The following is a 22,990-nucleotide window of genomic DNA, read 5'->3' as shown; positions in this document are numbered from 1 at the left end:
GGGGGGGGCGGGTGGATTCAACTTCATGAGAAATTATGAAAAAACTGAAAAGAAAGGAGAGGCTATTAAAGTCTCCAGAACACAAAATAGGACAGGGCTAGGAATCTAACTTCAAGCGCATCAGATAAAGGGATGACAATGAGAAAGGGGACGGGAAATACAGGACTGAAGGTGTTGTATCTGAATGCACACTGTACATGAAATAAGGTAAATGAGCTTGTGGTGTTGATTGAAATTGGCAGGTATGATGTGGTAAGAATCATGCAGACATGGCTACAAGAGGATCAGGACTGGGAGCTAAATATCCAAGGATATACATCCTATTGAAAAGATAGGCAGGTTGGCAGAGGGAGTGGGGTTGCTTTGTTAGTAAGAAATGAAATTAAATCAATAACAAGAAATGACATAGGGTCAGATGATGTAGAATCTGTGTAGGTAGAGTTGAGGAACCGCAAAGGTAAAGAAAACCATAATGGGAGTTATGTACATGCCTCCGAACAGTAGTCAGGATGTGGGGCACAAAATTCACCAGGAGATAGAAAAGGCATGTAAGAAAGGCAAGGTTACAGTGATCATGGGGGATTTCAATTTGCAGGTAGACTGGGAAAATCAGGTTGGTAGTGGACCCCAAGAAAAGGAATTTGTGGAATGTCTACGAGATGGCTTTTTGGAGCAGCTTGTGGTGAAGCCCACTAGGGAACAGGCAATTCTAGATTTAGTGATGTGTAATGAGGCAGATTTGATAAGGGTGCTTAAGGTGAAGGAACCCTTAGGAGGAAGTGACCATAATATGATAGAATTTACCCTGCAATTTGAGAGGAAAAAGCTGGAATCAGATGTAACGGTATTACAGTTGAATAAAGGCAACTACAGTGGCATGAGGGAGGAGCTGGCCAGAATTGACTGGGAGATGAGCCTAGCAGGAAAGACAGTGGAACAGCAATGGCAGGAGTTTCTGGGAATAATTTGGGAGACACAGCAAAAATTCATCCCCAGGAAGAAGAAGCATACTAAAGGGAGGACGAGGCAACCATGGCTGACAAGGGAAGTCAGGGACAGCATAAAAGCTAAAGAGAATGCATACAATGCGGCGAAGAGCAATGGGAAACCGGGGATTAGGAAGCCTACAAAGACCAACAGAAGACAACTAAAAAAGAAATAAGGAGGGAGAAGATTAAATATGAGGGTAAATTAGCCAGTAATATAAAAGAAGATTGCAAGAGTCTTTTTTTTTTTAGATATATAAAGGGTAAGAGAGAGGCAAAAGTGGACATTGGGCTGCCGGGAAATGACGCAGGAGAAGTAGAAGTGGGGAAACAAAGAAATGGCGGAGGAACTGAATAGGTACTTTGCGTCAGTCTTCACAGTGGAAGACACGAGTAACATCCCCAAAGTTCAACAGAGTCCGGGGGTGGGTGGGTGTGGGGGGGTGTGTGTGTGTGTGTGTGTGTGTGTGTGTGTGTGTGTGGCCATTACCAAGGAGAAGGTGCTAGGAAAACTGAAAGGTCTGAAGGTGGATACATCACTTGGTCCAGATGGATTACACCCCAGAGTTCTGAAGGAGATAACTGAAGAGATAGAGGAGGCGTTAGTGGTGATCTTTCAGGAATCACTCAAGTCAGGGAGGGTCCCAGAGGACTGGAAAATCGCTAATGTAACCCCCCTGTTTAAGAAGGGAGTGAGGCAAAAGACGGGAAATTACAGGCTGATTAGCCTGACCTCGGTCATTGGTAAGATTTTAGAGTCCATTATTAAGGATGAGATTTCAGAAAACTTGGAAGTGCATGGTAAAATAGGGCAAAGTCAGCATGGTTTCAGCAAGGGGAGGTCATGCCTGACAAATCGGTTAGAGTTCTTTGAGGAGGTAATGAGCAGGTTAAACAAAGGAGAGCCAATGGATGTTATCTACTTGGACTTCCAGAAGGCCTTTGACAAGGTGCCGCACAGGAGGCTGCTCAGTAAGATAAGAGCCCATGGTGTTAGAGGCAAGATACTAGCATGGATAGAAGATTAACTGTCTGGCTGGAGGCAGAGAGTGGGGAAAAGGGGGTCCTTCTCAGGATGGCAGCCAGTGACTAATGGAGTTCTGCAGGGGTCAGTGTTGGGACCACAACTTCTCATTTTACACATTAATGATCTAGATGATGGAACTGAGGGCATCCTGGCTAAGTTTGCAGATGATACAAAGATAGGTGGAGGGACAGGTGGTATTGAGGAGGCGGGGATGCTGCAGAAGGATTTGGACAGGTTAGGAGAATGGGCAAAGAAGTGACAGATGGAATACAACGTGGGGAAGTGTGAGGTCATGCACTTTGGTAGGAAGAATAGAGGCATAGACTATTTTCTAAATGGGGAGAAAATTCAGAAATCTGGAGTACAAAGGGACTTGGGAGTCCTAATCCAGGATTCTCTTAAGGTTAACTTGCAGGTTGAGTCGGTAGTTAGGAAGGCAAATGCAACGTTGGCATTTATTTCGAGAGGACTAGAATATAAAAGCAGAGATGTGCTGCTGAGGCTTTATAAGGCTCTGGTAAGACCACATTTAGAATACTGTGAGCAATTTTGGGCCCCGTATCTCAGGAAGGATGTGCTGGCCCTGGAGAGGGTCCAGAGGAAGTTCACGAGAAAGATCCCAGGAACGAAAGGCTTAACATACGAGGAACGTTTGAGGACTCTGGGTCTCTACTCAATGGAGTTTATAAGGATGAGGGGGGGGGATCTGATTGAAACTTGCAGAATACTGAAAGGCCTGGATAGAGCGGACGTGGGGAAGATGTTTCCATTAGTAGGAGAGACTAGGACCCAAGGGCACAGCCTCAGAGTAAAGGGAAGACCTTTTAGAACAGATGAGGAGAAACTTCTTTAGCCAGAGAATGGTGAATCTATGGAATTCATTGCCACAGAAGGCTGTGGAGGCCAGGTCATTGAGTGTATTTAAGACCGAGATAGATAGGTTCTTGATTGGTATGGGGATCAACGGTTATGGGGAGAAGGCAGGAGAATGGGGTTGAGAAACTTATCAGCCATGATTGAATGGCAGAGCAGATTCGATGGGCCGAATGGCCTAATTTCTGCTCCTATGTCTTATCTAATTCTGAATCATTATCCTTGATTTTTAATCATTCTACCATTGGTTGCTGTGCCTTCAGTTACCTGGGCATCAAAAGCTGGAATTTCCTCCCTAAACCTCTCTGCTTCTCAAATTCTGTCTCCCTCCTTTAACATGCTTCTTAAACTGTACCCCCAACCAAGCTTTTGGTCATCTGACCAAATAGTTCCTTTGGGACTCGATGTCAAATTTTGCTTCATAACACTCCTGTGAAGCTGCACAAGATGTTTTACTACGTTAAAGGCACTGAATAAATGCAAATAGTTGTTGTATAAATAAGAGAATTACAACTTTGTCTTATATTTACTTCAACATTGCAATGCCTTTCAAACGAACATAGTTGGAGTCCTTTTAGCCCCTCCAACCTCTTCAGCCATTCAATGCAATTAAGACTGATCTTTGACCCAATTTCACATTCCTACCTTTGCCCCATATCTCTCAATATCCTTGATTTGCAAGTATCTATTGCTATCACATTTAAAATTTGCAACTGATCCCTATGCACAGCAATGTCCAACAACTCTGACTGCGCAACTCACACAAGAATAGATGAAAGCTGATGTCCTGTACACAAAATCAGGACAGAATTTTGGACATTCTGTGCATCAAAATTTAGATGTAGCTCCTAATTTGTATGTACTGTCTTTCTGAGAGGAGGAAAACAATGAAATGTAAAGTGGACAGGGACCCAGAGGATGAAATCTGCATCTACGTTTTTGATGAAGCTTGCCCAATTTACACCAAAACAGGGAGTGGATTAATTGGAAAGTCTCTATTACTTTGACATTTCAACTATAAGTTACTGTTTGCTTAAGATAGCGAGCACTTGAGAGAGAGAGAGAGAGAGAGAGATTGATTTCACAGCATAGCTGAACAAGAATCACTTTAAAGGAGAAAGATGGGGTGCGGGTGGGGAAAGAGAGAGCGTGTGCGCAAGTGAGTAAGAGACAGCAATAACAAGAAAAAGAGCACACACACCTCTCTCTGATATATAAGGTAGTACTGTCCAAAGAAATGGGGAGTCAGTTCCACTGGATATCAATCACAGTTGTCGCTCCACATCTACTATTTAGGGTGTGTAATGTTTGCCTTAGAAAAACCAGAGAAGGGTAGATGGAAGAAAAAAAACACATGGACTGTTACAACAGCCCAAAATGTTTGAGGTTGCACATGAGGTCCTACATCAGAATAACAGTTTAAAACACCAGTGAGACCTTAAATATGGTTTATTGAGGAAGAAATGCTGAATACAGCATTAAATATTAGTTTAAAATCCAGCTCAGACAAGATGGGCAAAATACAATTTGCTAGAGATCATCTGTCAAACTTTACACATGATATCACCAAATCATGGGTGAACAATCTTCAAAAAAGATAGCACACAAAAAGAAAGTGAACCACCTGGTTTTTCTTTGTGACCTTGCAATAACCTGCATTGCTCCCAAGGAAATTAATGCAACAGCTGTTAACTTAGTGAGGCTGACAAGAATAATTAGCTTTCAGGAGACCTCTGGACCTATTTAGACACTTCGCTGCACAGGGTACCTGAACAAGACAGTGACCTTAATGGGACATGCCAGGTCAGCATCTAAAGATCATAAGTATGCACCCTACTGCCTGGAAGCTAAACAGAGGACTTTGTGGCATTGCCCACAAATTTATTGGTGCATGGTTTCCTGTGTTATTTTTGTACTGCTCAGAGACGCTGCACAAAATCACTCCCAATTTATGAAAACGAACAGCGGGCTGCTCCAACAGCAACATAGGCTGTCACCGTTTGATTCAAGTGTTATTTCAACTCCATATTTTCTTTCAGTACAAAACTATATCAATCAATTGAGTGACACAAACCAGGAATGCTTACACTTTAATTTACAACTTGGCCGACTATATAATTGCAAGGATTCTCTTCCTGGGTTCACATCAAATCTATATCTGCTCTTTGAGTATTTACAACAACAGGTGAATTCTTGAGGACTTGGAAAATCAAAATGAGAAAAATAACTTGCAATTTAAATTAATTTTGTTCGGTTTATAAGTGTTAACCCCAAATTGGAAAGGGGAAAAACAGCAGAATAAATCTATTCTGGGATATGATGAAAATAAAACAAGTCAGATATTTGCCCTAGTGGAGCTGTAACTTTTCTTGTACCAGACCAGCTCCTGCACAAAGCTGCAAAGCTGCCTGTCTAATAAGTTGCAATCACATGGTTACCTGCTCACTAATTTGCATGGAATGTCCATCTCTTCACCAATAAAAACAGCCACAAGAGATGCAACTTTTTTCTTAAAAAAAAAGCACAAGTCTCATTAAACATAATGCACCTCTTCACTTTATCTACAATAGCAAAATCTAAATTTGTAGACTGAAAACAGAGTGCATGTTCAATGAATCAAAGAATGGAAAGCCAGGGTAATTATTTTCCTTTTCTGCATGGTATTGGGTATTCTGCCAAGAAAGACAAGCGCTCAGATACCAGTATCAACACACAGCAAAGGTACAGGCTCAGCTGTAAAAACGGGAGCTCAATAGTAACACGTCAAAAAAAGGCTCCAAGGAGAACCATGGTCACAGAATAAATTGGCTTTAAGAGTAAAGGCTGCTGGGACAAACTTAGGCAGAATGGGAAGAAAGGTAAAAACCCAGCAATATTACCTCAGAATATATTAGGGAGCAAGAGGGCAGATAAAAATAGGTTTGTCTGAATTTTCAATAAAGGAAACTAAACATATGGTCATTGGGGCTAATAGAAATATAGCAGGCAGGTCGGCCACAATTCATTCATGCTTTTTTTAATCTCTCAATTGTCCTCCAAACCTCTCCTGGAGATGATTCATCATGCTGCCCATGTGGTCATGCTTCACTTGTAACCCCAAACAGCAAGTATTAGTCCGTTAGTCAGCTGCAGGCAGTTCGACAGCCACAGCTAAACCTCACCCGCCCAGACTTCCACACATGCTAAGTTTGCAAAACATTATTCAACAACATCAAGAGCAAGAACAATAGCTAACCAAGGACACTTTTACTGATGTGCTGAGAATAATCAGCTAACTCAGCACAGATCAGGAATGTAATCTGCTCTATAGTTATGATTGTATATGCACGTCATTTATGCAGGTCACATACCCGATAATACTATTTATCAACTGAGCTATCAGATGGTTCAAGAATGTGTTTAAATGTTATGAATACTGGGAGTAGGATTTATATATTGCTGCAAAAGATAACTTGTCACTTGTTTCATTGGCTACCATTGTGATTTTTAATGTGCCAGTACTGTTCTTCCAGTACTGACACTGCTGCTTGGAGGAGTGCATCTCCAACAATACTGAAGAAGTCTGACACTACCCAGCCCACTTGATTGGCACCCCATTCACCACCTTACATGTTCATTCCCTCATTCACTGGCAAACAGTAGTAGTGTGCAATCTTCAAGATGCACTGCTGCAACTCACCAAGGCTTATTCAACAGCACCTTCCATAACCAGACATCTACTGCTTAGAAGAAAAAGGGCAGCATCACTTGCAAGTTCCCCAAGTCAGGCACCATCCTGACTTGGAGGTGTTTCTTCAATGTTGCTCGGTGAAAATCCTGAAACTCCCTTCTTAACAGCACTATCAGCATACATATCTTAGAGCACACAGACTGCACCAGCTCACTACCACTTAGGGATAGCCAATAAACGCTGACCTTTCCAGAGACGCAGATGTATATGAATGAATAACGACTACAGACCTCTCCCAGTTTTTACCTGCAACTATGACCCCAAACATTGTAGGGGTTAATCTGGTCAACCAAAACATTTGATCTGCCAACTTCAATGAAATTCTGCAATGATTTAATAAATTGTTCCATTCCACTAGCGTAGTCCAAACATATTCTATATACGAATAGTTAATTACAAGGAAGGTTTCATGTAACTGCTCTGTGTTGACCTGCTCTGTACAGTTTAACTGTAAACTGCTCCTTCCTTTTGAAGTTTTAATATTAAGCCTTTTTTTTTTAAAAGTCATATATATATTATATTATTTGTAAAATTCAAATTATTCATAACACTCATTAGGCGCTCAAACTCTTGAATAAATATTATACATCACTTCATAGCACGAAAAGGAATAAGCCAATTCAAAGTACAGTCAAATTTTGCAGAATCTATACTCTTTACTACTGGGTTCAATAAAGAAATGCCCAGACAAACCAATGCTGCTGTCCATTAAAACTACCAAATAAATTTAATTTTAGTATCTTTGATTTGGGAAAAAATTTTTCCCTCAGCATATCTGACTGTTCACACTGAAGGTCAATGTACAGTGTAGCTTCATTTAGTTGAAAATCACAAGCTTACAAAAGAGTTCTAATTGCAGGCTCAAGAAAACAAGTCAGAGTATCTTAATGCAAATGAAAAAATAGCTGCAATCAAAAATTCAAACAAAAATACAGCATGGCAATTGCAGGTTACTTCAATGGCATGTGACCATATGGTATCAACTTTCTTCATTATTATTAGGAAGACACTTCAAAATCATTCTGTATGCATGTATATGTTCAACACTTCCACACAAATATATTACTAATATAAATCAAGCAACTAAAAGTTTACAGTTCAAAAAAGTTACATTACAACAGGTTTTCTCAAACATTATTTATGAGCTTTGGTATATGCTAAATTGCAGCAGAGCCAACTTAGAAAAGTAAACTGCAAATTTACTCGATCAATCTTCCATCATCAAACAAGCAGAAATTACTGCAAACTAATTTAGATAATCCCAGAATTACTTCCAAAATAAATTTAAATCTTTGGGAAATATCCTACTGGCACTTTTTATTGTTTGTCACATTTTGATCAAGTTAGATGGTCAATCTGTAATTTGTTATTTAAGCAATGCCTGGAATTAGAATACTTGCAATCTTTTTGGTTTTGGAGTGTTTAATTGTGGTTTAGTGATTAGTACATGTTGTGACTTGCTCTGTCAAATTAGTATAATTAGTACAAAATGGGCAGATGTACTTGCTACATGTTCATTCTCTCTTCTGTATCTTCTTCCTTCCTATTTTTTCTGCAGATTGCTTCAAAGTTATTAAATTTAACACTTCTCTGATCAATTCAGTTGCTACATTTGATCAAGAGGTGAAACCAACTGGTGCAGCAACCTTACTGAAGACATGAAATTCCATCAACTGAGTGGAGATGTCATTTGAATACTTCTCAATCATTGCTCACCATACAAAAAATTAATATAATGCATGTGAATAGACTGCACCTTTAAAATCCACAAATATTAGACTCCTACTAGCCTTTGAGATGTTATTGTGGAGATTAATGTATAGACACTCATGATGGTAACATAAAAATTGACATCAGCATCAACACCTAACGTTGGCATCAAATCATCCCATAATGTCTACTGTGTATTGCAAGGCTCTGCTACTTATTTACAAGGCTCTAATTAAGGAATTGTTAGTACTTTGAAATTAGCCCAAGATACTCAGTTAAATTATACATCAATTAAAATTCCAAAAGTTTGTTCATCATTCAACTTCAGTGCTATCTTGAAGGACGTAATTGTTAATAGCTTTATATCATGCTACATTTGCTTGAAAATATTTGACAACTGGTTATAAAGAAATTTTATCGATTGTAGGACAGTGTTGTGTGGAATTTCCCACAGAATCTCAAGTAGAAACTGTATCCAGTTAGGTTTGTTCTGTCAAGCTGTGTTAGCTTCTGATCACTGTTATCCAGCAATCCTTACCAGAAAGTTTGTGCAAATGTTGGTGAGGAACAGGCTCGGGTATGAAACGTCAACACACTTGCTCACACTGAAAATGGCTAGCCGATCAAATAATGCAGGGTGACTGGCAAACATGCAACCATCCTGCAGCACCAAGTGACTCAGAGAAAATAAAACTTTAGATTAAAATCCTTACACTGATAACTGTTCCAAGGTGATAGGCAGTAAAATAAGCTGCCACATCCATTGAGTGTCCTAGCACATGATTCACAACACTTGCCACAGGACTGTGGCTATCCAACCTTCCTTACTTAATATAGATTATGAATGAAATACTTCTAAAGTTCAACCTGCAGTCCGATTCCTTTCTTCCCCCCAAAGATGGTACTGCTTATGAAAAAAATTGGTGGCTCTAACACTATTTCCATCACACTCAATTATGGTTTAAAAAGACTGTTCCATCATAAATTGATCAAAGAACCGGAAACATGTTAATTTCTGAGAAGACATGCAAATAATTGTTAGCTGGCGTGAACATTCTGCGTGAACACCAGCAAAAACACCTTCTGTATATAGTTTACTGCAAGAGTCTCTGCTCTAATTATAGATAATAAACACGGCTAAGAATATTGCAGCCCATTTTTACACAGTGCACTGGGTTAAAAACATTCATAAGACTTGAGAAAGCACGGTCAAAAGGTCCAAAATACAGACCACCAAGGGTACATGGGGGGGGGTGGAGAAGAAAGCAAACTTGTGCAGACGCGGAATCCAGCGGCAACTTGCACCAATGTCGCCTGCGAACATCTGACATCCCAAAGGAATTTACGCAAATAATTTCTGACTGGGGACTGCCGCATTTAAACAATCAATGCAGGGAGGGTACATCTTTCAACTCCCTACTTCTGACTTCTAAAAAAAATATATATATATATATATATGTGTATATAAACTGGAAGAAATTCGCCGTAAGGCTGGGGCGTGAATGCAGGACATTTTTGGGTTTTTTTTTTCCCGGTTTAAAAAAAGTGATTTAATAAGGAAAGCGTGTGCTTGATATGCCGATTCTGTAATTGTCAAAAGCTGGCGCGGGAACTTGGTGACAAAATTGCTGGAGGTTGGGGTTGGGGGGGGGGGGGGGGGGGGGGGGGCGGAGACAGAGAGAGAGACCCACTCAGCGGGGGGAAGGAAGCAGGACAGCCTCTGTGGACGGGGAAATGGACCGAAAACCCTTCAGAGAGGGAGGAGAGGAAGAGAGGGAAGAGAGGGAGGAGAGGGAGGAGAGGGAGGAGAGGGAGGAGAGGGAGGAGAGGGAGGAGAGGGAGGAGAGGGAGGAGAGGGAGGAGAGAGAGGAGAGGGAGGAGAGAGGGAGGAGAGGGAGGAGAGAGGGAGGAGAGGGAGGAGAGAGGGAGGAGAGGGAGGAGAGGGGGGAGAGGAGAGGGGAGGGAGGGAGGAGAGGGGAGGGAGGGAGGAGAGGGGAGGGAGGGAGGAGAGGGGAGGGAGGGAGGGAGGAGAGGGGAGGGAGGGAGGGAGGAGAGAGAGGGAGGAGAGAGAGGGAGGAGAGTGAGGGAAGGAAGAGAGAGAGAGAGAGGAGAGAGGGGGAGGAGAAGAGAGAGAGAGAGAGAGAGAGAGAGAGGGAGGGAGGGAGGAGTAGAGAGAGGGAGGGAGGAGGGGAGAGAGGGAGGGAGGAGGGAGGGAGGAGAGGGGGGGAGGGAGGGAGGAGAGGGAGGGGGGAGGGAGGAGAGGGAGGGGGGGAGGGAGGAGAGGGAGGGAGGGAGGGAGGAGAGGGAGGGAGGGAGGAGAGGGAGGAGAGGGAGGAGAGAGAGGGAGGGAGGAGAGAGAGGGAGGGAGGAGAGAGAGGGAGGGAGGAGGAGGAGGAGAGAGAGGGAGGGAGGGAGGAGAGAGAGGGAGGGAGGGAGGAGAGAGAGGGAGGGAGGGAGGAGAGAGAGGGAGGGAGGGAGGAGAGAGAGGGAGGGAGGGAGGAGAGAGAGGGAGGGAGGGAGGGAGGAGAGAGAGGGAGGGAGGGAGGAGAGAGAGGGAGGAGAGAGAGGGAGGAGAGAGGGAGGAGAGAGAGGGAGGGAGGGAGGGAGGAGAGGGAGGGAGGGAGGAGAGGGAGGGAGGGAGGGAGGGAGGAGTAGAGGGGGGGAGGGAGGGAGGAGAGGGAGGGGGAGGGAGGAGAGGGAGGGGGGAGGGAGGAGAGGGAGGGGGGAGGGAGGAGAGGGGGGGGAGGGGGGGGAGGGGGAGGAAGGAGGGAGGGAGAGGGAGGGAGGGAGAGGGAGAGGGAGAGGGAGGGAGAGGGAGAGGGAGAGGGAGAGAGAGTCGGAGAGAGAAAGAGGGAGAGGGAGAGTGAGATGGAGAGGTAGAGGGAGGGAGAGGGAGAGGGAGGGGGAGGGAGGGAGGAGGGGGAGGAGGGGGGGAGGAAGGAGGGAGGGAGGGAGGGAGAGGGAGGAGGGAGGGGGGAGGAGGGAGGGGGGGGGGGGAGAGGGAGGGGGTGTCGATGACTTTTCATCAAGGCAACTTTGCAAGCTGGATCAAGATACCCTCCTCCCCAACCCCCCCCCCCCATCACACACCAAATAAAGGGGGATTTTAGTTTGCAGGAGCTGCTGCTGTTTGCAAGATGAGTTGCAGCAGCGCGTGTGGAGCCCCCTCCCCCTCCCCTCCCACCCCGGGGGCTGCTGGGTCAAGGTTGCGAGCTCGAGCCCATCACCGGTCACTGGTCGGAGAGCCTCCCCCCCGGGGAGGGGGCGGGTGTTCGGTGCGATCTCCCGCGGCCAAGGTAAGGAAGGGAGAGAGAGTCAGTTCTAGATCTATTTGGGTGAGGAGGGAGGATGTATTTTACCCATTTTAGGTGGTGGGTGGGTGGGTGGGGGGGGGGGGTGATATTTATTTATTCACTCACTCACTCACTCACTCACTCACCCATCGGTTAATTCCACAGCGGAACATGTCGCGCCGTCTCCCTCTCCCTCTCCTCTCGCCCTCAGCCGCTTCTTGATTCCGGCTGCGCCGCGGCCTCCCGGCGCCCAAGCATTTCAGCGGCCGTCGCTCGGTGTCCCCTCCCCTCCCCTCCCCTCCCCTCCCCTCCCCGCCTCACCGACCCCTCTCCTCCTCCTCCTCCTCCTCCTCCTCCTCGGAGCGGCCGGCTTTAGTCAAGTCAAGTCAGTCAGTCAGAGTAGAACCGATCTCCCTTTTGAACAATTCCCAGTCCTCCCCTCCCTCCCCACCCCACCTCCCCCCCCACCCCACCCCCGGACCCGCTCTCGGGCGCCGCCTTCACTTCATATCGCTCCTCCTTTACTGCTCCGGGAGGCGGGGAGAGCGCGATCAAAACAACTGAGCGACGACCAAGTCCCCGTCTCCTTGTGACCCCACCCCCACCCCCACCCCCAATCCATCCACTGCGCATGCTCGTTTGCCCCCCCTCCGCGCGCTGCACCCTGGGATGTGTAGTCCCGGACAGACGCTTGCCCTTGCTTCCGCTTGGGTTTGCTAGTTCTGTCGAAGGGTCATGAGGACTCGAAACGTCAACTCTTTTCTTCTCCGCCGACGCTGCCAGACCTGCTGAGTTTTTCCAGGTCATTCTGTTTTTGTTTTGGATTTCCAGCATCCGCAGTTTTTTTTTTGTTTTTATCTCTGGGTTTGCCATTGGTGTGCCTGCGGCTTTGGCTCCACTTGATTCATTGGTTGGCTCTGCCGCCACGCTTCCAAGTTCACGCTGGGCTGATACACAGAAACTGTTCCCATTGCTGGAGAACCACAGGCTACCTATTTACAGCGACTGGCAGAAGAACAAAAGCGACAGGAGAAAAATCTTTACAAAAACAGAAAACCTGCGGGTGCTGGAAATCCAAAACAAAAACCAGAATTACCTGGAAGAGCTCAGCAGGTCTGTCAGCATCAGCGGAGAAGAAAAAGAGTTGACGTTTCAAGTCCTCATGACCCTTCGACCAAACTCGAAACGTCAACTCTTTTCTTCTCCGCCGATGCTGACAGACCTGCTGAGTTTTTCCAGGTAATTCTGTTTTTGTTTTAGGAGAAAAATCTTCTTGAATTGGAAAAAAAGCTTGGGAATAACTGTTCCTTGGTGCATATTCCATGACAATGCCTCAACCAATCAGAGCCCACTTGCCAACTAATCAACACCCTTTTCTCATGTGCCATAATTTGTTGCTCCCTTTGAAATTTGTTATTCTTGCATCTGTCCTGATGAGTGCAATAGCATGTCTCTTAGATTCAATTGTGCTTTCAAAAAGGAATTGGACAATTATCTGAAGGGAATGAAACTATTGCAGGGCCATAGGGAAAGAGCAGGGTAGTGATAGGTAAATTGTTCTTATAGACAGCCAGCATGGCTTGACAGGCCAAATGGTCTCCTTTTGTGCTATAACTAATCTATGAGGCTATGATTCTATTCTATCCACATATGAATTTCTCAACCAAGTCATTGTTTCTGTTATCACTTTCCTTGTTGGTCTTCACCACTCTGCGACCACCCACTCCTGAGTTGACCAAAAAGACTACAGCTACTCCAAAGTACCACTTTCTTTTAACCTTATCTTCACTGATGCCCAACAGCTCCCCCACCTGAATTGATGTCAAATCGCTATCCTTCTTCTGATTAATGTACTCTCATTTCCTCCATCCTTGAAATCTCTGACTCTATGTTGTTACCCTATGTGGGAGATGGTGGTGTGTAGCACTAATGTCATGGAACTAGTAATGCAGAGGCCCAAGCTAGTAACCTGGAGACATGGGTTCAAATCCTATTATAGCAGTTGCTGGAATTTACATTCAATTAATAAAATCTGACATATAAAGCTAATCTCAGTAATAACGACCATGAAACGATTACTGATTGTCGTAAAAACCCATCTGGTTCACTCATGTCCTTTAGGGAAGGAAACCTGCTGTCCTTACCTGGTTTGGCCTACATGTGACTTCAGACCCACTGCAACGTGGTTGACTCTTAACTGCCCCTCTGAAATGGCCAAGCAAGCCACTCAGTGCAATAGCAATTAGGGATGGGGAACTTGTGGTCTTGTCGGTGATGCCTACATCTCATGAAAGATTAAAGGAAAAAATGTTGCTGGCCACACCCTCTCTCTTTGCTAAGTTCCATAATGAGTAGCTAAAACTTTCATCTTTCATGCCCCTTCTGTCTGAAATTCCCCTTCCCTGAATTCTACACCTGCATCATTCCTCCCCATAGTGAACACAGGTGAAAAGTAATCATTTAAAACCTCACCAACATCCTCCGGCTTCACACGCAGATTGCTGCTTTGGCCCCTAATGGGGATAATGCCTCTCCTCTTGCTCTTAATATATTTATAAAATGCCTTGGGATTTTTCTTTATCTTGCCCACCAGTGTTTTTTCATGCCCCTTCTTTGTTCTCCTAATTACTTTTTTAAGTACCCTCCTACTTTCTATACTTAAAGCTATAATTTTTATAAAATTATATGGTGTGAGGTCTTAACTTCATCAGCACCTTTGCTTCTGATCTTTGCTGCTGAAAAAGACAGAAGAAAACTTCCACCCCATCAGACTGATCTGGACATACATTGGGTTTCTGTCATCGTTGCTGCATCCAAATTCTACCTCACACTGTGGAAGCATTGTCACTACAAGGACTACAGCAGCTGCAAGGGAAAGGCCCATCAGCACCTTTTCAGAGCAACTAGGAATGGACAGGGATTTTTTTTTATTCATTCACAGGATGTGGGCATCACTGGCTAGGCCAGCATTTATTGCCCATCTTCAGAGGGCATTTAAGAGTCAACCACATTACTGTGGGCCTGGAGTCCAGACCAGCAGATGTCTTTCTTCCTCTAAAGGAAGAATCAGATAGGTTTTTACACCAATTGATTCATTGTCATCAACAGACTTTTTAATTCCAGATTTATTGAATTCAGATTCCACCATCTGCTGCGGCAGGATTCGAACCCAGATCCTTAAAGCATGGCCCTGGGTCTCTGGATTACTAGTCCAGCGACAATACCACTATAGCATCACCTCCCCATTTGGTTTTAATTACTGGGATTTTGTGAATCAAACAATGCTTAAGAAACAACTGTTGACAGTTTCAACAAGGAGGTGAAATTTTATGCTTTTTTAAATTTTAATTAAGAATCATATTACAGGAAATCAGCAAAAGAGCAAAATTATTGGGTCTAATGCTCAAATTACATATATATGGCACCAAATTTCTTGAACAATATTATATCTAACAATTCAATAAAAAGGCTTTTGGCACAGCTTTAAATACAAAAGTGTGCTTTGTGGAATTGCATGTTATCACAAAGATTAGCAACAAGCACAATATTAGTAACATGCATTTCAACTAAAAAGAAACAAAGAACTTGAATATATATATTAACTTAACCCACTCTCAGTAAATCCTAAAACATAGGAACATTGTGACAGTGGTTGGCCACTTAGCCCTTCCTGCCCAATTTACCAAATCTGCTGTGTTCAGAAGAACAGTCATATTGGACTCAAAATGATAACTCTGTTTCTCTTTCCACAGATACTACCAGACCTACTGAGTGTTTCAAGCGCTTTCTGTTTTATTTCGAAGATCTTCAGCATCCTCAATATTTTTCTTTAATTTTAATACCATAAAATTTCATCTCATTCTTGAAAGTGCCAACCGTTGTTTCTGAAGCATTGTTTGAATTGAACTAGCACAGCATGGAAAAGTGAGCCTGTTGGAAAGCTCGGAGTAACATGGGACTTGTTCTTGTAATGCTACACATCTCCCAGATGTGCAGGGTACAGAAAAAGGAGTTGTAAGATTTATCTCAGTTGTGTTAATTACTTACATACGAATTCAGAGCAGGAGTAGGGCACTCGGCCCTTTGAGCCAGCTCTGCCATTCAATAAGATTATGGCTGATCTAATTGTAACCTCAACTCCACATTTCCACCTCAATAACCTTTCACCCTTTTATCAAGAATCTATCTACCTCTTTCTTAAAGCTATTCAAAGACTCTGCTTCCACTGCCTTTTGAGGAAGCGAGTTTCAAAGACTCACAGCCCTCTGAGAGAAAAAAAATATCCTCATCTCTTTCCTAAGTGGGTAACCCCTTATTTTTAAACAGTGGTCCCTAGTACTAGATTCTCCCAGAAGAGGAAACCTCCACATCGACCGTGTCACGACCTCTCAGGATCTTATCTGTTTTAATTAAGTGCCTCTTACTCTTCTAAACTCGAGTGGATACAAGCCCAGCCTGTCCAACCTTTCCTCATAAGGCACCCCACCCATTTCTGGTATTAATTCAGTAAACCTTCTCTGAACTGCTTCCAACTCATTTACATCCTTCCTTATATAAGGAGACCCATACTGTACATAGTACTCCAGATGTAGTCTCAACAGTGCCCTGTATAACTGAACCATAACCTCCCTAATTTTGTATTCAATTCCCTTTGCAATAAATGATAACATTCAATTCGCTTTCCTTATTGCTTGCTGCACCTATATCCTTGCTGTACCTACATGCATTTCTGCCTATCCTCTTGTTTTCTGTTAGCTAGCTAATCTTCAACCATGCCAAAATGTTACCCCCTACATGAGCTTTTATTTTGCACAGTAACCTTTGGTGTGACACCTAATCAGATGCTTTCCAGAAATCTAAGTATAATACATCCATCAGTTCCCCGTTATCCATAGCATATGTAACTCCTTCAAAGAACTCCAATAAATTGGTTAAACATGATTTTTCTTTCACAAAACCATGTTGACTCTGCCTGCTTACCCTGATTTTTTCCAAGTGCCCTGCTATAACATCTTTAGTAGCAGCTTCTAACATTTTCCCTATGACAGATGTTAAGCTAACTAGCCTGTAGTTTCCTGTTTTCTGTCTCACTCCCTTTTTGGATAAAGGAGTTATATTTGCTAATTTCCAATTGAATGGAACATTTCCCGAATCTATGGAATTTTGGAAAATTAAAACCAATGCATCAACGCTCTCATTAGCCATTTATTTTAAGACTCTAGGATGATGTCCTTCAGGACCTGGGGACTTGTCAGCCCGCAGCTCCAACAATTTTCTCAGTATCACTTACCTGGTGATTGTAATTTCCCGAGTTCCTCCCTCTTTTGCATTTCCTGATTAATAGCTATTTCTGGGGCATTACTCCTATCCTCTATAGTGAATACCATTGCAAAATATTGGTTCGATTCATCTGCCATCTCCTTATCGTCCGGTATTAATTCCTCGGACTCACTTTCTATAGAACCAATGCTCACTTTGATAACATGTTTCTTTTTCAAATACCTATAGAAACTTACAATCTGTCTTTCTGTTTCTTTCTACATCATTTTTACAGGATGTGGGCATCATTGGCTAGGCCAGCATTTATTGCCTATCCCTAAGTGCTCTTGAGAAGATAGTGGTGGGCTGCCTTCTTGAACTGCTGCAGTCCATGTAACTTAGGTACACCCATTGTGCTGTTAGAAAAGGAGTTCCAGCAATTTGACCCAGCGACATTGAAAGAATGGCAATACATTTCCAAGTCAGGATGCTGTGTGGCTTGGACGGCAACTTCCAGGTGATGGTGTTCCCATGTATCTGCTGCCCTTGTCCTTCTAGATAGTAGCAGTCGTAGGTTTGGAAGGTGCTGCCTAAGGAGCCTTAGTAAGGTTCTGAACTGCACCTTGTAGTTGGTACACACTGCTGCCACTGTTCGTCTATGGTGGATGGAGTGAACGTTTGTGGAAGGGGTGCCAATCAAGTGGGCTGCTTTGTTCTGGATGGTGTTGTGCTTCTTGAGTGTTGTTGGAACTGCACTCATCCAGGCAAGTCGAGAATATTTCATCACATTCCTGATTTGTGCCTTGTAGATGGTGGGTAGGCTTTGGGGTGTCAGGAGGTGAGTTATTCGCCACAGGATTCCTAGCCTCTGACCTGCTCTTGTAGCCACAGTATTTATATGGCTAGTCCAATTCAGTTTCTGGCCAATGGTAACCCCAAGATGTTGATTGTGGGGTATTCAACGATGGTAATGCCATTGAATTGCAAAAGGAGATGGTTGGATTCTCTCTATTTGGAGATGGTCATTGCCTGGCACTTGTGTGGCATGAATGTTACTTGCCACCTGTCAGCACAAGCCTGGATTTGTCCAGGTCTTGCTACATTTGGACATGGACTGCTTCAGTATCTGAGCAGCTGTGAATGCTGCTGAACATTGTGCAATCATCAGCGAATGCCCCCAATTCTGACCTTATGATGGAAGGAAGGTCATTGATGAAGCAACTGAAGATGGTTGGACCTAGGACACTACCCTGAGGAACTCCTGCAGAGATGTCCTGGAACTGAGATGATTGTCCTCCCGCAACCACAACCATCTCTCTTCTAGCTAGCTTTCCCTCGTACTCTTAATTTTCCTTTCTTATCAATCTTTTCACCATTTTTTGCTGTTTTTTAAGAATCAGACCAATCTTTTGACCTTCCGCCCATCTTTGTGCAATTATTTGTTTTTTCTTTAAGTTTGATACTATCTTTAACTCTTTCTGTTAACCATGGATGGTGCATCCTCCCCTTCGATTTTTTCTCTCACTGGCATGTATCTATTCTGTGTATTCTGAAATATCCCCTTAAATGTCCACCACTGCATCTCTGTTGACCTATCCCTTAACCTGATTTGCCAGTTCACTTTAATTAGCTGTGCTTTTGTGCCCTCATCGTTACCCTTATTTAAGTTTAAAATACAAGTCCTGGACCCACTCTTCTCTCCCTCAAACTGAATGTAACATTCAATCATATTATGATCGCTGCTACCTAGGGGTGACTACACTGTGAGGTCATTAATTAATCCAATCTTGTTGCCTGATACCAGCTTTAGTATAGTCTACTCTCTGGTTGGCACCAGAACATACTATTCTAAGAAACTATATCGAAAACATTCGATGAATCCCACATTTAGGCTATCTTTGCCCATCTGCTTTTCCCAGTCTATATGCAAATTAAAATGCCCCATGATCATCGCTGGAACTTTCTGACAGGCTTCCATTATTTCTTCCTTTATAACCCATCTAATCGTATGGCTACTGTTAGGGGACCTGTAATGATTCCCACAAGTGACAAAGCCAATTTGCATGTAGCTCAGATAAGAATCCAGAAACTATTATCTTTGAGGACCTGCTTTTTAATGTAGTGCCTAGCTTCTCATACTCTCAATGCAGAGCTTCTTTGCTAGTTCTACCTATGTTGTTGGTACTACATGCAGCATGACAACTAGATCCTCCTGCTCTCACTGCAAGTTCCTGAGTACCTGGCACCAGGCAGGCAACACAGCCATCTGGACTCTTGCTGTTTGCTGCAGAGAACAGTGTCAATCCCCTCACTATACTGCCCCATACAACACTACACTCATTTTTGCCTCCATCCCTCCACCCCACCCCCCCCCCCCGCCCCCCCTGCCCCACCCCACCACTGCCCCACTTGAATGGCTTCCTGTACCACGATGCCATGGTCAGTTTGCTCATCTACCCTGCAGCCCCCACTCATCCAAACAAGATGAGAGAATCTCAAACCTATTGAACAATTGCAAAGGCTGAGGCTACAGCACTCCTGCCCTCTGGATTCTCCTTACCTGCCTCACTCACAGTCACACCCTCCTGTCTTTGACCACTGACCAAATCAGAATACTGTATCCTAAATGGTGTGACTGGCTCCTGGTATAAAGCATCCGGTAACTTTCCTTTTCCTTGATGTGTCGCAGTGTCTGCAGCTCAGCCTCCAGCTCAATGACTCTGAGTTGAAGCTACTTGAACCACAAATACTTACTGCAGACGTGCTTGCCCTGGATCATACTGGTATCTAGGAGCTCTCAAATCCTGCAGCTTTTACATATTACCTATCCTGCATCCTTAATGTGTTTTAATTAATTACTTAATTATATTATTCACACTTACTTTCCTTTTTTGTATATTTTATTAACTTTGCCACCAGTTTATATACTATTTTAAACCTTAGTACTGGAATAGACCTTAACCACTTAGCAGATACTCACCAAAGAGCTAGTTCCTTTCCCTGCAATAGAGTAAGAACCAAATCCTACAGGGTGGAAAAGGTAGAAAAAGCAAAAGAAAGGAACACCTCTTTCCCCAACTCCCCCACTCACCAAACTCCCAAGTATGCACTCAGTTCCAAAGCTGTAGTCATTTGCCTAAGCTGCACTAAAGAACCCTGAATTTATAGTAAACTGAACTGGAGCTAGAGAAACTAGATTCAACCAGTTAGCTAAATAACTACTCAGTTCTCAGCAGAGTGTGTTTACCCTGCCTAAGGTGGAATAAAGAGTGAAACTTAGTCTATTTACAGAGTGCTTTCCAGTTTTTGCTAATTACAAACTAGACTAGATTTTTTAAGAACAAGTTTAACACTTTAAACTCTCCCACTCACCAAACTCCCAAGTATGCATTAATTTCCTGTTTATTTAATGCAAAGGTAACTTTTCTTTAGTTGGTGTATTAATTGCCTGTTGAGTAATGTTTAGTCTACGTTGATTGCAGTTTGTTACAGTAAAAATGTTAAAATGTGAAATCTTGTCCATTGGTTCTTCCAGAAGGTCACTGGGATATTTATTTCTTTTTTAAAAGTTACAGGTCTGTATAGGGATCATAACACTGACCAATCAATCTTCTGAATTCAAAAGAATACAATCAAGTTTATGCAATTATCCCATAATTTAACTTTTCAACCCACGTACTATTCTGTTAAATCTGCACCATATCAAAAACTAATATATTGGTCCTGAGATAAAGAGCCCAAAGCTGAATTTAATCTGAAAGCTGAATGGAATCTGGTCAAACTCTGTACAATTGAAGCATCTGTTCCAGCCTTTTGTATTGCAGCCTTGGAGATAAAGGCCAACATTCGAATAGGCTTTTTGATTACTTTTTGTACCGTTGCATTGCTTTTAGTGTTCTGTGTACATCGACACCTAAATCTTTTTTCTCCTCTATAGTGCCTAGTTTCACATCGTTAAGAAAATATTCAAATTTGACTTTCTTGGAACTTCTGACTCAGCAGTGAAAGTTCTTCTATTGAGGCAAGCCAACATTTAATTTGATATTTAGAAGCAAAATGTACAATCCTTAAAACAAAAGCTCAGGAAACATGATTACAATTTTCGAAGATAAGGAAAGCCTAATTGAGTATTCTGTTTTGAAATATCACTCAATTCAATGTTGTCCTGCTGTAAGAAGATTGAAACGATTGCAGACATCGTAAAGCTTATGTTGCAAACACTATACTTATGATTCAGGTACAGTGCTACTAAACCTGTGAATGGTCATTCATTTGGAACAAAATTCATTCATTCTGGTTTAAAATATGATATGCTGATTTATGTAACTCCTCAATATAAACATTTAAATGGGCTCACAATCTGTCTCAGTTCTAGCATTTATTGCATATCATGGGCAACTGCATTTCAGAGATAGCTGTACCATACAGTGTTAGTAACTGTATCCTTAGAGAATGTAAGGTTTACTGAATGTTTGCTCTGCTTGTTTGACTGTGAAGTATTTTGTATAGTAGGAGGTTCCTTAGTTTATTGACACTTTGAGTGCCCTTGCCATGCATAATAGCAGTGACACTGGCGCAGAATGTAGTGAAAATTGAATTGTAGCAATTGAATGCTTTATGTTGTTAAGTGAACAAAAATGGGAAATAAACTTAAATCTTCTAAAGGAGCATCAAAGGCTGCTGGTTACATCTGTTTCCAGGTTCCTAGTTCCATTGTAAATAAATGTAACACCGAGCTACACAACACGTAAACACCCATTGTTTCCTGTGTGAACATCATCTCTGGAGTGAGACCAGGATATCGTGAGAATTCATCAGCAAAGACAGTGTGGTCTGACTCTGGGACAGTGTCAGAATACGTGCAACAGCATGTCTGCTTCTTTGTATTACTCAAACCTAAATCAACATTGGAAATTGTAATCTGCTGTTGTTTGTTTTAAGGTGTAGTATATCCAGTGAAAAAATTTTCATCATGTTAGTTGCACTGGATGAACTGTTACGTATGTTAAGACCACTTGTCATATAAGCAATCCAGGCCGTATTTTGATTAAAAATACATTTTAATTAACTTTTAACTAAAACTCTGGTGCACAGTTCATTCAGCCTCTCCAACCCATAGTTGTGGCAGATCCATCAAGCCACCTTGCTATCGCTACAGAACTCTTCCCAAAACCCCACTGTCTTTCTCTCCTGACATTAAAACATCCGTATCTCTATAATGCACCTTCAATCCCATGACACTGTTTCGAAGAAGAGCTGGGGAATTATCCAGGTGTCCTGGCCAATATTTATGCCTCAATCAACATAAAAAAACAGATTATCTGATAATTATTACATTATTGTTTATGGGAGTTTGCTATGTTCAAATTGGCTGCTGTGTTTCCTTGTTACAACAATAACTACACTTCAGAAGTACTTAATTGGCTGCGAAGCACATTGGGACGGCCATTGATTGTGAAAAGCGCTGCATAAATCCAAATCTTTCTCACCTTCTCCATTTCATACCCGGACCTGGATCTGGGGAGAAGGGTGGGTGGGGGCACTCTTTGAAAATTGCACTCCCAGTTAGCATGTCAGCCTTCCAATGCTTCCGGAACACGCTACAGTTTCAATGCAAGGGCGAGGCAAGGAGGCGAGAGTCAGCAACCCGCATGCCTCCAATTAACTGACCGTTAAGATTGCTGAAAAGCTTGTTAATGGCCTGGAGAGAGCCAGAAGGAGATTTTCAAAGCAGCGAATGAGAAGAGTGAATGGTCTGAGGCATGTTAGTTCATAGCTGTTGGGAGCAATGCAGGGAGCCATAATGTGATGGCTGCTGAATTAAAGTGTTGAAAAAAAAAGTGTTATTGAAACTGAAGTGCTTGAGAGTGGCACAAAGTTACCATCACTCGAGCAGAGCAGGTCAAGAACCATGTGATTAACTGTTTGACTACATGTATGCACCATGATGCTGCTGGGCCTCTGATCTTTTGCTTGCCCCAATCTGCAAGGTAATGGCAAGCCCAATCATGGATGCTTTCTGCCTTTGATCATTGCACTCTAAGCATTGCCTGGCACCACTAATTGAGGATATAACGAGCAGGGTGGATAATGAGGAACCAGTAGATTTAGT

The 22,990-nt window shown here is 43.0% G+C and overlaps 1 protein-coding gene and 1 long non-coding RNA gene across 2 annotated transcripts in view; one reads left to right on the top strand and one right to left on the bottom strand.

The window, feature by feature from the left end:
* Nucleotides 1-11,911, bottom strand: part of atp11c (ATPase phospholipid transporting 11C) — a 154,286-nt gene extending 142,375 nt beyond the window's left edge. Inside the window, exon 1 of the mRNA XM_041196043.1 lies at nt 11,766-11,911. Coding sequence (XP_041051977.1) covers nt 11,766-11,792 — 27 coding nt within the window. The 5' untranslated portion in view covers nt 11,793-11,911. The remainder of the gene's footprint in view (nt 1-11,765) is intronic.
* LOC121282343 lies at nt 11,560-21,546 on the top strand. Its single transcript, XR_005944044.1, has 2 exons — nt 11,560-11,622; nt 20,816-21,546. It is a non-coding gene; the product is annotated as an uncharacterized LOC121282343 (long non-coding RNA).
* The last annotated feature ends 1,444 nt before the right edge of the window (nt 21,547-22,990 follow it).

The sequence above is a fragment of the Carcharodon carcharias genome, chromosome 9 (assembly GCF_017639515.1).
Source record: "Carcharodon carcharias isolate sCarCar2 chromosome 9, sCarCar2.pri, whole genome shotgun sequence".
NCBI classification, from domain to species: Eukaryota; Metazoa; Chordata; class Chondrichthyes; order Lamniformes; family Lamnidae; genus Carcharodon; species Carcharodon carcharias.
This window is presented reverse-complemented; position numbering and strand designations above follow the sequence as displayed.